The sequence below is a fragment of the Amblyomma americanum genome, chromosome 6 (assembly GCF_052857255.1).
Source record: "Amblyomma americanum isolate KBUSLIRL-KWMA chromosome 6, ASM5285725v1, whole genome shotgun sequence".
NCBI classification, from domain to species: Eukaryota; Metazoa; Arthropoda; class Arachnida; order Ixodida; family Ixodidae; genus Amblyomma; species Amblyomma americanum.
In genome coordinates, this window is record NC_135502.1 from 61176247 (window position 1) to 61191644 (window position 15398).

Consider the following 15398-nt stretch of genomic DNA (forward strand, 5'->3'; position numbering starts at 1 on the left):
AATTCATTTTGAAGTCCAGCGTTGTTGTTTTCATTTGTTGTTTTTGTTTTTTATTTTGCTAATTATTCTGTTCCTCTTTCTCGGCCTTACCGTGAAATTTTTGCTTCTGCACAAAGCATCAAAAAATTACTTTTGGGCGCCGGTCAAATAATTGCGGAGAGAGAGAAAGATGAAGGGAAATGCAGGGAGAGGAGGAAAGAAGGGGCGGGGGGATAAGAGCCCATGGGAGGCAGTGCGGTGGCTGAATGGCGCATGCCACGAACAGTATGTGCGTGCCTATGGTGCTTCATGCTGTCGCCAAAAATTCTCTGAATTAGAACAGAAACTTCGTATTTCAAACCTTTTTTTTTTGTTCGTGAAGCCGGTTGAAAACTTGGTCAATGAGCAAAAAGTCAATCAATTTCGGTCTTCAATATTCTCTGAAACGCCATAAAAATTCCGCCAAATTTCACCCCTCACATTCCCTGAAAGGGGAAAAAAATCCCCGAATGAAACATCCCTGTTGTGTGCATTGCTAGGGTAGGCGCCTCATAGTGGTAGCTGGGACAGCCTGGACGCTGGTGGTTGTAGGGGTCACATAGGAGGGCAATAGTTTGCGCTAGTTCGATTTTTTATATAAGATGCAATGTATAAAAAAATTGTGACGCAAGGGAGCCGGAGGAGGAAGAACAACTTTATCTTCAGAAAAAAACAAAAGGTCTTCAAGGGAGGGCTCCTAATTGTCCAAGCATGGCTAGTGGGCAGAGCTCTCTATGTTGCAAGGGAGATGACCCATGGTGGTTGAGAGTCAGGATTTGGTATGAAGTGTGAGATGCTGTATGCTAGGGTTTCTAAAATGGCATGTTTTTATCGGGAGGGGTCAGGCAGTGGTGCTGCGATATATGGTCAGCAGCGGTTTTTTTCTTCGATGTTGTTGTGTAAGGCTGTCTGTTGAGTGAGACAGAGACGTATAACGGTACGCCTAGTTCTGTACGCAGGCTTTTGCGGCCAGTGGTTTCAATTCTGCAGAGCAAAGCTCTTGTTATTTTGGCATTTTGGTGAGCATACGTGAGCGGAAGGTATGTAATCGCTTCGACAGCGTTCCGGTGTTGATGCTCTTTGAACTTGTGATCGGTGCTTATAATTCAGTTGAATTAATTTATCCGGAGAATAGTTTATGTCCGCACCGAAATCACGCTATTTTGTTCGCATATAAATCCAGGCATGAGAGAGTCTGTTTGGCAGGGTACAAGGAGATTGCCGATTTTCAGGGGGATGATTGATCGGTACTTATTAGACACCCTCCTCTTGCCGCTGAGAAAAATGGTGTATGCGGACGTTTCATGAGTGCATTCTAATCTCACTCCTGCGGCGTGGGCTTTAAAGATTTCGAGGACCTATCGAAGGGCAGCTTCTTCACAGTCTGGTTGCCCCTTGCGCACCAGGTGGTGACTCCAATAAAGACGGAAAATGAGGGGCTTATTTTTCTTTACAGCGCAGCTGTTAGTAGACAGGTCTCGCTGTATTCGTCTACGTTGGCGCAGTAGCGTGGCTACTCACGTGATGAGCAGCGCCATGACTTCACCGAGGCGAGCGCTCCACTTGACCGCGCCGGCCACGTGACCCTAGGTAATGATGTCAGCGCAAACGGAGCCGTCCAGCGCAGAGCCCTCCCTGCCGCCGACGTTCCCCCCACGAAATGACGTCACGGCAAGCACTCTTCCAAAAAAAAACCCGAGAAGAAATGCAAAATTTACAAATTGTAAAATAGTAAATTACAAACGCAGATAACGGTTTGCACTATATAAACGCAATATTGAGAATCATAATCGTCCAGGCATTTTTTTTTCTTTTTGTAAAATGAATTTACCAAAGCAGACAAGGGTAGGGGAATGAGGGGCTTGTTATAACATTCAAATGCAGCAAGCCAACAGTCAGCAAAACAAAGGCTGGTGACAGTCGGGGATGTCCCGAAACCAAAAGCGCTCAGAAGTAAAGGAATTTTTAGCGCAGGGCTTAGCGGTGCACAAGACTTGACCTTTCCTGTGCAACTTCTCTACTTCTTTCAGCAGTTTTTGTGTCCTCACGGCACATCCAGGATTGCCAGCTATACCGTCCAATGAAATGGCTGTGCATCCCATTTTTTTTTACTATGCATCAAAATTTTTGGTAACGCAAATGTGTAAATACGTTCCTGTGTGGGAGTGTTTCAGTCAGGTGCAAAACAACGCGGTTAGTAGGAACAGAGGCATAAAAACTTTATTGGCTCTGTGTGAAAAGTTTCGTCTCAAGTTCTAGTGTGTGGGGCTCCCTAGTTCAGGGCTGTAAAGGCCTCAGCTGTAGAGTGAGCCCGGTTGATCAGCTTGGGCTGGTCATCGAAATAATTGGCAGCACTCCTCGACGACGTGAGGGTGTCGAGTTGGGAACTGAGTTGCGAACTTCTTCAGTCTCTGCATTAATCCAGTCGAATTTAATACCAACCCTTCAGTCCCGGCGCAAGTTTCTTCGGTTGAAATGCTTATTTTTGTTATTTAACCATAAACTCGAAATAAATTCTTGACCGTATCTTATACTACAGAACACCAGACGAGCTCGACACTCCCACCCCCTTTCTCTGACCCCGTACTTTGCAAAGACTAACTTATTTCAGCACTATTTCTTTCCATAAACCATCAGTGATTGGAACAGCTTGCCAGCTTCATGTGTACGGTCTCTTTACCTGATGAGTGAATATTGTTAGTTTTTTTTCTGCTTGTTGTGTTTGTTTTTTGCCTTTTCATGTCATTTCCCGCTGCTCGTGTTCTGTTTGCATTTTGGTATTTTTGCTCAATTTGTGATCTGTTTCTGTAATCCACTCTTGCTTGGGCCTCACAACCTGCAGTATGTCATAAATAAAAAATAAATATTATAAATAAAATAGGCTTGAGTTGACTGATTTAAAGGCGTGACCATTTTACACTCCTAATGAACCAGAAAGGTCTGACACAAGAGGATGTGGACGTTCCAGATTGTTCAGGATCGTGTTTAAAGCAAAGGTCCCTTCTTTCCAACCATCTAATCTTCTCATACCAAAACAAATGATAAAAGATTTCGTTGCGAACAGAGTGGAAATGTGTGTAACACAAACCGATTTCATATTTGCACTAAACAATATAAATAGAAAGACACGAGAGAGAAAAAAGACTAATTTAGGTCAAAATAAGACTTCTAGGTAGTTTACGAGTACAGTGAGAGGCACGGGCCTATGCTGTGCAAATCGTGATGCTGCATCCTTTCGCCAGCACCCTGCATTTTTGTTGGCGCGACCTCAATCACAGTGTTCAGTGTGACCAATCCCGCAACAGTTTTGTTAGAAACGCTGTGCAATATTTTTTTTCCGGAAATTCTTAAGCGACCGGATGTGTTTTCGCTGTGACACACCTGGCCATGCTGTCATTCATTCTTCCGCGCTTAGGAAACGCATGAAGAATGGCTGGAGCATCACCTCTGCGAGCGCTTTCAATGGCGTGCCTGCGCCCACCATAGTTTGACTCCGAACCCTGATGCCACGCAAACATGAAATTGTACGGGTTCAAAGCCCACTAGAGACTCTGCCTGAACAAACATTCGCACAAAACACTTTTTTTATTTCTGATCCCAGATAAACATACGCCTTCGTGCATCCCAGAAGCCACCACAGTTCATATAACTCCTCAAGCGTCTCGTAGTGAGCCATTCATTCTTTCTTCTTTTTTTCTCTTCTTTCTTTCATCCCATAAAGAATCACAGAACATTAATAATTTTCTCAAATGCAAATAAAAATGCAGCATCATGTCTGCAAACGGAGCCGTTTTCCTGAAGACCCCCCATTTCTCTCAGTATCCAACCCACGTCCGTTTTTGAATTCAAACTTGAGCGGATGCTCCCACGTGATTCAGTCGCGTCTGACAAGAGTAGCTGTTTCACACCGGCTACGCGAACCAGAAGTAAGCAAACTAACGGACACACTGACAAAAAAGGGCACCTGTTTCGTCGTCAGACTACGCGCAAAGCCCTCTGGCCTTTACCCCCCCCCCCCCCCTCCAGTTTTCTACCGCTCTTAACCTTACACAACAGAATATCATTTGCAGGTTACATTTGCCCAGCTGAGCACTGACCATGCGCTCTTGTGTTGTTTCACATAGACTACGTTAACGGGAAAAAAACTAATAACCACAGAAAAAAAAGCATACAGCTCTTTCTCCGCCAGGCTGCGCGCAAAACCGAGTCCTCTCCCCTCCCCCTGTTACCTTCGCCCTTCAAAATATCCTCTGAAGCTCTCGCTTGCTCAGCCAAGCGATGACCAGGTGCCGCTGAGCCGGGCTCCACAAACGAACCGGGAGAAACCAACTGGACCGCGGCACTCGTCCCGCCCAGTCCGTCTCACCTGAAGGCCCCACATTGTCAATATTGACGTAGCGGTTTCCACTTGGTGGCGGTGCAAGCGTCATCGACGCTTCTCTAAACGGACGCCTGCGAACGAGCGTGGGCAAGCAGGCAGGCGTGTCGGCGGCGGGCACGCATCGAGAACCTGTTTAGCGCCGGACATGCACGGGCATGCAACTCAAGAGACTCTCGATCAGAACCCTTCTCCTCCACCCTTCTCCACCCTCCCTTCTCCTCGACCCTTCTTCCCCTACTCTTTTCCTCCACTCTTCGAACCGCGGAAATCCCACGCTCGCATAATTTGCCAGCTTGTTAGGCGGAACGGGAAAACGAAACAACACGCATGCCGTGATGAGCGGGGATGACTGCGAGAGAAATGCGAAAGTTAAACAGATATAAAATGTAGCAGCATAACAGGCGACCTTTTGCTTTGGCTTGGCTCCTTGCAAAGAAAAAAAACAAGAGAGCGAGCGAGCAGCGGTGCGATGCTGGATATGCTTCGGGCGTGTCTTTATTTTATCTGGCCCGAGAGAAACTTCGCTCCATTTGGAGGCATCCGCTGGAAGGCTTCCAGCGACCAGGCATAAAGCGGGCTCTCTTCAACTCGGAAATGCTCGGAAACGACGAGGCTTAGCGCTGCTTTCAGTAAATAGTGGAGACGTGGATGCGGCGTCAAGAAATCAGTAGGAAATCCCCCACCCTTTTCTTTCTTTTTGAAGGTAGACGAAGTAATCTCATTTCTCTTTTGCTTCGAAATTTTTGTCACTATCCATGCAGCCCCTGAAATAGACGTGCATGCATTGGTAGCTATAGCGTCTGGGAATTAGGTATTCACAGGAACTAAATAAAAAGGTGCGTATACAGCAGTCTCCATGTGTCGAACATATGAGCCTGCAGACATGTCCAGATGAGTTGCCGTTACCTTGTTCAAAACGAAACGAAAAAGAGCCAAAGTTTAAAATAACATGACAATTCAAATAAAGTTCACGTTATAATTGAGTAGGTCACATTCTCATTCTCGTTTTTGGGACGTAATTCTTTGTTATCTCAAAATGTCATTTTTTTTCCATAAAACTTCTATGTAATTTTAGCGCTTCTATGAAGTAAATTGCGCTTCCAGCTTCACAGAAACCTGATGCATAAAAATGCTCTGCAAGCTAGAAACATCACCGATGGGATAATGATACGCGCACACGTATCTAAGAAAATTTTCTCAAGATTTGCACAGCATAAAAACGGTGGCATTTTTTTTGTTGAACTTACAGCCTGTTTTTAAATTTGCTTATATGTCGGCACTGAATGATGCTGGGTGAAAAGTAGACACGTGGAGCTCTCCTCAGGCCGCCTTTCCAAGCTCCTGAACTCGAAAGCTTGTATTTGTATAGGAGAGAGCATCCTCTTAGAGTCTGCCTCTATATACGTAAGAAGACCGGATAACAGCCATTTTGGTAGCCTAAAAATCGCTGAATAAACATGATAATCAATTCAGACCTTAGAATGAATCGGAATGCAAAAGGCACAGAGTACTGAAAGAACATTTTTAACGTATCTTTTTCCGAGTATAGCGGAGTTCGAGGGGAAGCGAGCCCCCCACACAGTTTGCTGTCCCTCTTCGAAAGCGACCACGGTTGTCATCCGCACGCTATAGCACTCCAGATCTTCGCTCCACTTGTGAAAGCTTTCCGATAGAGGGCGTTTCGCCCGGAACAAGCTCTCCGAAACATCCGGCGGCGGCACATCCTGTCATTGTTTTCTTGTTAACGCTGCATGGTTCTTTGAACATAAACGTTTCTAGTGTATCTTCGTGATGATTTTTTTAACCTTTTTCACTCTATAGTGAAAGCTGAGGCGTTTATGTTGGCCTTATGGCAGGTAATGGCAATAACAAAAGTGACCGTCTCATTACCGGCCCACCGCCAAGCCAGACCGAACTATTTTAACACTGCCGCCCTCCTATATTTCTATAGAAGGAATCCAAAATGCACCAGTAATCGTTGGATGTAAGAGAGTAGAGATGCAAGGCAGGTCACACAACGGCCTAAATGCACGAACTTCGAAAACAGCATTGGTTATATTTAGACAATAAAATATTATTAAACATCTTGACCTGTTTCAATACCAAGGCTACAACTTATGATGTGAAATAAAGAGACTTAAAATATTCCAAAGAAGCATTGTTGCGCTCTTGTTCCTGTCATGTTTTTAGAACGTAGAAAGCCATTTCTTGCACCCAGAGTATTGTGATCACATTTTTACAGCAATTCTTCACAGGGATCCCCGATATGTTTTCAGTTGTCTTTTCTTTCAATTTCCCATTTCTCCGCCCTGCACTGAACAAAAAAAAAAATAAAACCTCTTGCTTTGGCTGAGACGCCGTGGTTCTCATTCTAATTAGGATTCTAATTAGACATGTTGCACATGTTACGTCATTGCTGCTGTCACGTGGGTGTTAACAAGTAGCGTAACGGAAAGAATGTATAAATTTTTCTTAATTGACAACCTTCCTTGTGTTTTCCTTGAGTATGATGGGGTCAAAACCACGAGCAGCAAGCATGCATTGCTGCAGTGGGGTAATCATTGGGTAGCACGTAGTAGACCGTAATTTTTTGTCTTACCCAGCACAATTTGGTAATCAGCCCGGAGGCTTAGCTAATTTATGATATGGGCACGATCTGATCTCATGAAAACCTCAATAAGCTTAAAATTTAATGCTTCTTCTAGTTTTCTGCTTGCTAGACCTCTCACTTTTATTTAGTCTAACTATTTAGTTAAACAGTGTTAGGAGAATAGATATCTCTTCTGCATCACGCTTAAAGAAAAGCAGTCCATTACATAAAAACACACAGAGTAAAAAAAAAAGTACGAACGAAAACGTCTACATCGTCACCGACTCGGCTCAAACGCGATTAAAAAAGGACACATCGTGCACATATTCACAGCCAGAAATCTTAATGATGACTTCCACTTTTATCAACTTTTTAGTAACGCCCCCTCTTCGCAGCTTTTTACCTTCCTTTTTTTACTTTCAAGCCTTGCTTCAGAGGGTATTGCGCTTAGCAACTGAAAAAAAAATATGCGATGTGAATACTTGTCACTCTTAATAAAAGCTTGGTCCGACAACCTCAACCGAGAATTAAAGCACGCTCGGAAAGCAATTCTCTTTTCGGATTACGAAACCCTGGGATAGCTGGAATCCGGGCGCGAGAAAGCGTAAAGAAAAAAAGGTCAGGTGCGCCTTTCTTCGCTGTGCAGTTTCGCTCTGCTCTTATTGTAATCGCTCTCGCTTGGAGATTTATGAACCCGCGAAAGACTTACCTGTCGCCCTGATTCTTTATGAACCCAGACGACCTCGGCGATTTGCCTGAGTGAGGGAATATAATATATGCTTAAAAGTTGCTTGTTGATCTCTTTTTACACTTTTTTTCGCTTTACACAAGAATTGATCTTCTCTCACGAGCTTTTACTTTCATTTCGGTTTGCTAAGGTCAAATAAATTTTGGCTGTCTTTTAACGCAGACATCGTGCATTTCCTTAACCGCTGGCCGATTCTTTCTTGCATTTTTACAGCATATCACTTTTCAGCACTTACTTTTTAAGAAGTGGCTTTAAAGGCACAACTAGCATAGTTGGCTATTTATAGAAAGGCACTCCGAGTTTGAGACGAATCGACGTTTTACATCACAAAATGCATTTTTACGGCTACATTTTAACTCTATTGTGTGGGGTACCGCGATAATCGATCAGCAGTGCCCGGCACACAAGTGCAAAAGTGCACCTGCTCTGCACCGCTGCTCCACATCCGTGCTCATTCTGTGCACCTCTGCACACGCTCACGTTCCTCGTACACCTAGCTCTGTCTGAGCCCACCTGGCGACCACTGGATAACCGTGGATAACAGAGAAGCACTCTTATATTGACTATTGTATAGATGAAAGCCTCAAACAACACATGGCCCTCCCTGGTCGCTTCATTAAGAGAACCACAGCACGAAGGAACATACTGCATAAAGGAGCACCCAACATAATTTCATGCAGTTGGGCAGTATAGACGTAGCATGGACCAGTCTACAAACTTTTTTGTCGACTAATCTCTATCTGGACTTGTGCTACCTCTGAAAAGAAACTGAAAAAATTGAACTACCTTGACACTGCAGATTATATTCTTCAAATATTCCAGGTGAAAAAAATTTCAAAAACTATTATGATGCCATGTTTCAAGCAGCAGTATATTATCCCACGAGTGTCTATAAACCTCTGACAACGAGACTGAAATCTTCAATGTCAGGAAGGGGAAAGACGATTTCCTACTCCTATGTGTTGTCGTCCTGGCTGGGCTAAGCAAAAACTCTATTTGCTGCATCGACTTGCTCATATGGCCCATTTTTCGTTTATCATCCAGCCGTTATCACTGTTTTCTAGAGTACTCTGAGGCGCTTTGTATCTTAAGCTATGCATATTTAGCTTCTAGTTATTTAGTTTTGCTTTTACTCTCACTTGTCAAAGCCATCCGTTCACCCATGGTTCTCTTTTTTTTTTGAACGATTGAGAGTTTGTCCCGTCGACGGATCAATTGCTGCGTTACGCACCCGGGCCCATATTCTAGAAGTGTGCACAAAGCGGGCACGTCGATTGCGGTCCGCGGCGATTTCGGTACGTGACCTAAGCGAAGGGGACCCCTACTCTCAGCTGGTGACGCCCCTTTCCGGTTACGCGTCTCAGCTGAAGCTGCACTTTTCACAGCTTTGATGATTGTAGTGAACAAGTGACTACTGCAAAAATGATTGCTATGCACTAACACTTAAAATAATGTTTTCAAAAGCAGTAACCGGCGTCTGTGATTTAAAGGATGTGCGCGTCTCTATGTAGCTAGCACGTTCCGAGACGCTGGCGGCGGTGTTTACCCTTTCTGTAGCTTAGGGACGCGCACAGTTTAAGGATCTAGACAAGTTCACGCTGTCGACACTTCCTCAATACGGCCCCTTGATCGCTGCTCATCGCTTACCTTCCTCTAAAGCGTGCTTGCCGGCAAGCATATTCACTATGCAAAAAAGCCAACTTCACAAGCATGGCCAAAATGGCAAGAAGGCGCAAGCGTGACACATGGTTAAGACACAAAAAATCACGAGCAGAGCTGCAGAGATTAAAAATAGAAATCAAATTTGGTAGATTCAATTTTCATACGTTTAACTCTTGTTTTGTTTTAGTTATAAACGTTGCAAGGAGAGTCAAGAGATCGGAGACCTGTGTGGTGGTTGTGGTAATGAGCAGGAATACCTAGTTGTGCGTACGACCAAGTGCAGTTGGCCCGCCTGAGTCATGCATCTGGCGAGTCACTTGGCTGCAACTCTTTCAGCGTACCAGCTGCAAAACCCCTCTTCGATAACCGGCTATTCCCTGCGGCCACGTTGCGGATGCTAACAGACATTGGACGCCTCCTGTGAGCTGGACGGCCAGCAATTGGTGGCGCCCTGCAACTTATACTTCTGCACTGTACTCGTCTTTTGTGCAGCGCTGAGAAGTTCCTTTCTACGCCGCATGTGGCACGACAGTCTTTTAACCTCATAGTTTCCGGCTAATCAGAGCGCCATATTTTAATATGCGAGTTCTATGGTGTTTTCGCAACTGGAATAATTAAAGAAGCCTGTCGCTTGCCCATCGTCTCAGTGCACTGATATACTCCCCTCATTGAGAACGGCGAAGAGAATAAAGGCACTTCGGTGCATAAATTCACCACATAAGCTACATTACCTTCCCTATGATGACACGTAAGCCAATCTGACCTTCGTTTCATTTGGAGACTTGTGAAAAGCGATATGTGGCATACTGCTCAACATGCCGCTATGCATTGTTAGTGGGGTCCCTTGAAAACAGCCGTATTTGTTTCTCGCAATATGGATATGTGAAAAAGACAGCCGGAAGAGAAACACATGAAACAGATTAAGTTTCCTCTCTGATTCTGCATCACCGTAACAATAGATTTCTTTTCTTTGTAATTACCCAGCACGGAAAGGCACAGGAAAGATGGGTACTATGCCAAGAAAAAAATGGTTTTATCCTGCGTTGTCAGCACGCACTGAAAAAGTCAGAAGCAGGTCAGGATTGACGGTAGTGCACTATCTTCCTAATGCATAGAAAACTAAAGCCCCATTTCAGGAGACAAATTAAGAAAGGTCGACGACTGTCTCCTCTACCAGATGCAGAGAACAAATCTCCCGTTTCTGCAGACAGCTATCAAAGAGAAATATATCAGGATTATCTTCTCCTGACACTGACTGAATAGAAATTAAAAATAGCACTGCACGGTTGTTAAAATAATCTACGTCTCACGGGAGCTCATTACGGCCCTTTCTTCGAGTCAATGACCTGTGAACCGACAAGCAGGACAAAAGATTAACAGCCGTGCGCCTGTGAATATGAGCTAGTAAGGGTGGGGCATGTTAGCTGTCTTGTTTTTTTGCAAGCCTTTTTTTTTGCTCTATTCTTGTAGTTCTTCCGCCCAGAACTGACCTGCGATCATTTCCTAACAAACAGGTGATTGCTGACCCGTGAAGATACGCACTGCGAACCGCCCTCCTGTGTCTCAAGCTACTCGCAGACCTCATTTTAGTGCGTCGACATCCTGCTGACAATAACGGCGTAAATGTAATGATTCCGGCAGTGTGGATGAGTTCTCTGCAAGTCCAACAACCTGTTGGCTTAACGACGGTTGTTGATGGTGGCAAATTTTGTTCGAGCGAATACATAGCCGGACCTTAAGAAAACCTCTCACTTGCAGTGTGAATTTTTTTTTTCGCTTCCAAAATTCTGCAACGTTAGTCACAATTTGCTGTCTGCTGCAAAAGCTTACAATCCACGGCGCCGTTAGAATGAACGGCGCGGTCGACTGTACACTTTTGCAACAGTCCATACCTGTTTTCTAGAGTTGTGAAATGTACACAGGAGCTGTACGCAAATTTCAATCGGTGCTTTGGGAGGTACAACACAGACAGAGTTAAAGATTGCGCCACTTTAAGCAATACGCGTACATATTACCTGGAAATAATGGAGGACGCTGCCTACAACACCGTTTCAGCGATATCCCGCTGGACGCAACATGGTCTACCGGACTGCGGACATCGCCGGCCTCTCAAGAGATCCTGGGCAACGCGATAGCTTTCTAGAAGAAATCGTCGACACACCAAGCTTCCGTGACACCGGAGACGTATGGTTCAATTTCGTTGTCCCAAGAAGGCTAGCTCAATAAAACATGCCGTTAACGCCTGCATAACGCGCTCAGCTGACGTAGATTAATGTAGTACGGCCTTGCGAGGCTGTTATGGGGATCGAGTTGCACGATATCGAGCTGAAGAGAAGGGACGTTAATGACACAGAGAAATCGACGGTGGAAAAAATATGAGGGGGGGGGGGGGTACCAAACGCTGTAGATAACCCAGAAACAGCGTCAGACTGCTTCTGCTCATTATTTAACTTTTGTATAAACAGACTTCCTTGCTGTTTTTTTCTTTCAATTGTTTGCCGATCTTAGTCGCTATACGTTGCACTAGAGCATCTGCTTGAACTCTGTGTCGCCGTAGCGAACCAAGCCTGCATGGCAATGGCAACACTTAGTAACAAAACTAACTACAGAACACAGAAATAAGCCTTTACGTCTCAGCAAAGCAATTTGGACGAAACAGGAATTCTCTACGAGGACAATAGAAAAACTCTGAGGTTGTCTACCATTAGGGCTGCTGTGACCGGCTATTGTCTAGAGCGGTAATGTCGGAGTTACTGGTAAGGCTTAGGCTATGAATCAGTATTCTATATGACAAAGGGAATACCATGAGCACACGAGCAGGGTTCGGATTTCGGTCTTTAATGTGATGGCCATACGAAGGGGATGAATTTGGGTGCAAAAACAAAAAAGCTCGGAGAGGGTTCTGCGCATCGTTCGTTACTTATCAGTGCTGCATATAACAGCACACCACGTTCGTAATTAAAGGATTTACGGGCAGCTATTAAAGAAACTGGTTGAGAAGGAAGAAATAAGAGGGGGGGGGGGGGGGCATGATCACGAGCAACCCATGCACGTTTTTTTTTTCATTCTAAATTTATTTCCCGACAAAGAAGGGCGGTTGGCACGGTTCTTAAAAGCAGATTTCTTCACTCGGGAGAGAGAATTTGTGGGAATTTATTTGTTTCTTCCTACTCGATACAGGGAAGGAATTTGTGACTGCTCGACAGGAAGCAACTTCGCAACTTGGAAAACGACTGCAATCTTTGGTGTTGTTGTCACTGATCGCACAGGAGAAAATACCCATGCGCACTGTTGGAGATTAACCAAGAATCTGGTGGTCGCGTCAGAAGTTTTAAAGAATCTTACAACAATAATATTTTAAATAGCACGTCACAATGAACGCTTTTAAATTGAACAATAATATTCGTAAACGCGTGCATGTAAATTTAACTTGCAAAAGAAGACTATTTCTTTACTCAATAAAGGCTTTGAGAGCAAAAATTTAAAAGGTTAACATAGGAAACAATTCGCAGACATGAGCAGTGATTTAAACGATATAATATTTTTTTTTCGCCCACCTGTGTACACTTCAGTCGCCACCGTCCTTCTCGTCTTCAGACCTGCAAAAGGGACAGTACATACTTTTTTGTCTCTTTCCGTTTTTCAAAAACAAACCTTCTAGTCCCGCAAATCGTGAATAAATTCATGAAAGTACATTCAGAAAGAGTGTTTTTTTTCTGAGCTACTTAAGTTTTTATAGATTTTTTTTCTCTTTTTCGCTCCAAGACTGACACATGCTACATTTGTTGGGGTTATCAATGGTACACCATGGGTAGTCGTGGAGGCTAATTTCATAGAGAAACCTGAGCAGGTTCTATTTATATTCCGTTGTAAACATAACGTAGTATTTAATCTTAGTGTCAGTGAGTCCAACTTTCTTTAGTTTTGCAATGCTTGAAACTTTCGTCCCCACGTGTGTCCACCGACTGGCCCGAAAGTCCACACCTGCGTCCGTTGTGGAAAGTTTCGGGATTTTGCTGGGTTCCATGTTTCATAAGCAAAAGCTTGCAGGACGCGTTTGCTCGGAAACAAATTTATTGTAGCAATGCATCAACGACCCAGTCCCCTGGTATTTATACGAGCCGATAAAGCACGCCCGTCTCCACATACTTACAGATGACTGGCTTGCGTGACCTAGATTAAATAACGTTTTTTTCTTTCTTTTTCTGCAAAGCCGCATCCCGCAAGCTTTCGCTACCGACTTTACCGCGACACGCGAAGATGGCGACGCACGGGACAACACGCAATCACGCGTCGTACATACACCCGGCCCGTGTGTCCCCTCGTTCGTGTCTGGCTTAGCGGAAGTGGGCCATCCCTACAGTGGCGCTCGACTGAGACGTTTCTCTCTTCCGTGGCACAGGGTGTCCCCGTACAGCCAGCCACAGCCATCATGCTGAGTTGCCGCGCGTGGGCCGTGGCCGTGCTCGCCCTGCTCGTGTTGAGCGTCACCTCGGCCGCCAAGGGCACGCCCCAGTTCGTGCCCAACGGACGGTACGGACGACGCAGCGTCACGCCGCCGCTCGCAGGTGAGCCGCCTATCTCTTGCTTTGCTGGGTGAGTCTGTGTACGTGCTTGTGAACTCACGTGCGGTACATGTGTACGTGCCCGCGCGCGCGTGCTTGCATGTGTGCGTGTGTGCGTGCGTACGTGCATGCGTGTGCGTGCGTGTGTGCGTGCGTATGTGCGCGTGCAATACTTGGGCATGAATTTTAAAGAAACAGCGGATTGAGGGGTTTTCTCCAAGGTATACAGTATTGGTGTAGTATATCGTAACCAAAGACACTCCGTTCCGGTGGTGGCCAATTAGTACGCCATACAAGTGGCCCTGGGCCGTAAAGGCCATGTGGCTTGGGTAATGTACCATTTTCAGTCGTGTGGTCAGCGTGACCATTCGTCCGCAAATAATACACGAAGTTTAACATTATGGCTAAAAGACTGGGTTGGTGATACATTTTCAGGGTGACAGCGCGAAAGACGCGGACGATAGACGAGGAAACGCAAGACAAGCGCTGTCCTGCAAAAAGTAATATGTGAGCCCGGGAGTCAGAACTCTCCAACAGTGTTCAGTCCGTGGTGATGTTGTCGTGGTGGGGTTGTGAGGGACGGTTCTCGTGAATGGTGAGGTACAGCTTTCGTAGTTTATTCCTCGCCCCTGAAGACGGCATTCTGTCCGGGATATATGATGGGTGGAGGAAGTTTCGAACTCAAATGCTTCCAGTCAACTTCGAGTGCAGAAAATCAATGCAGAATGATTGTGCTAGAATCACCGTGGTCCCGGCTATGATCCCCAGTCTATAATGAGGTTTGTTCTTTCTCTCTCTCTCTTCCTTTTTTGCTTCCTTTCTTTTTCTCTCTCGCTCTGTTTTTCTCCCTGTCCTCCATCTTTTCTCCATCTCTTTACACCTCTGTCTCTTCCTTTCTTCCTTCGTTTCTCTATCTTTTCATCTGTCTTTCTTTTCTTTCTCTCTTTCTTCGTCTGCTCTTAGTTTTTCTTCTTATCTTCTTCTGTGTTATTTTTGCTTGTTTCTTTCGCTTCCTCTTTCTTTTCTTCTAATTTTTTTACCAATCTCTTCCTCTTCTTCTTCTTTAGCTGTGAGATAGTTAGAGAACTGCACAACAGCAACATTTTTTTTTCATTGAGATAGCATTCGAATGCAACTGCACGCTTGTTAATAAAACACTACTGTAGTGAACAACTTTTCACTAAAGTTAACGTTTGTGTCTAGCTTACGTAGCTATGCAGCTTCCCTCCTCATGAGAAACTGCACTGTGTTCCTGTAGCAGCTCCTTTACAATCGAGACGTGCGGAAGGCGATTCCAAGAACCGAAAGAGTTACACTATGCCACGCACCATCCGACGTTGACGGATCGTGACCAGCGGTCAGCTAAAGTGCGACAGCGATCTAAAATGTGGGTGTACAGTAAACATACATGCAGCCTGCGCCCATGGATTTGCG

At 45.0% G+C, this 15398-nt stretch overlaps 1 protein-coding gene across 1 annotated transcript in view; it reads left to right on the plus strand.

Annotated features, from left to right (window-relative positions):
- Positions 1 to 15398, plus strand: part of LOC144094744 (RYamide neuropeptides-like) — a 74422-nt gene that overhangs the window by 24320 nt on the left and 34704 nt on the right. The window contains exon 2 of the mRNA XM_077628654.1: positions 13802 to 13967. Within this exon, the coding sequence (XP_077484780.1) occupies positions 13832 to 13967 (136 nt within the window). The 5' untranslated portion in view covers positions 13802 to 13831. The remainder of the gene's footprint in view (positions 1 to 13801; positions 13968 to 15398) is intronic.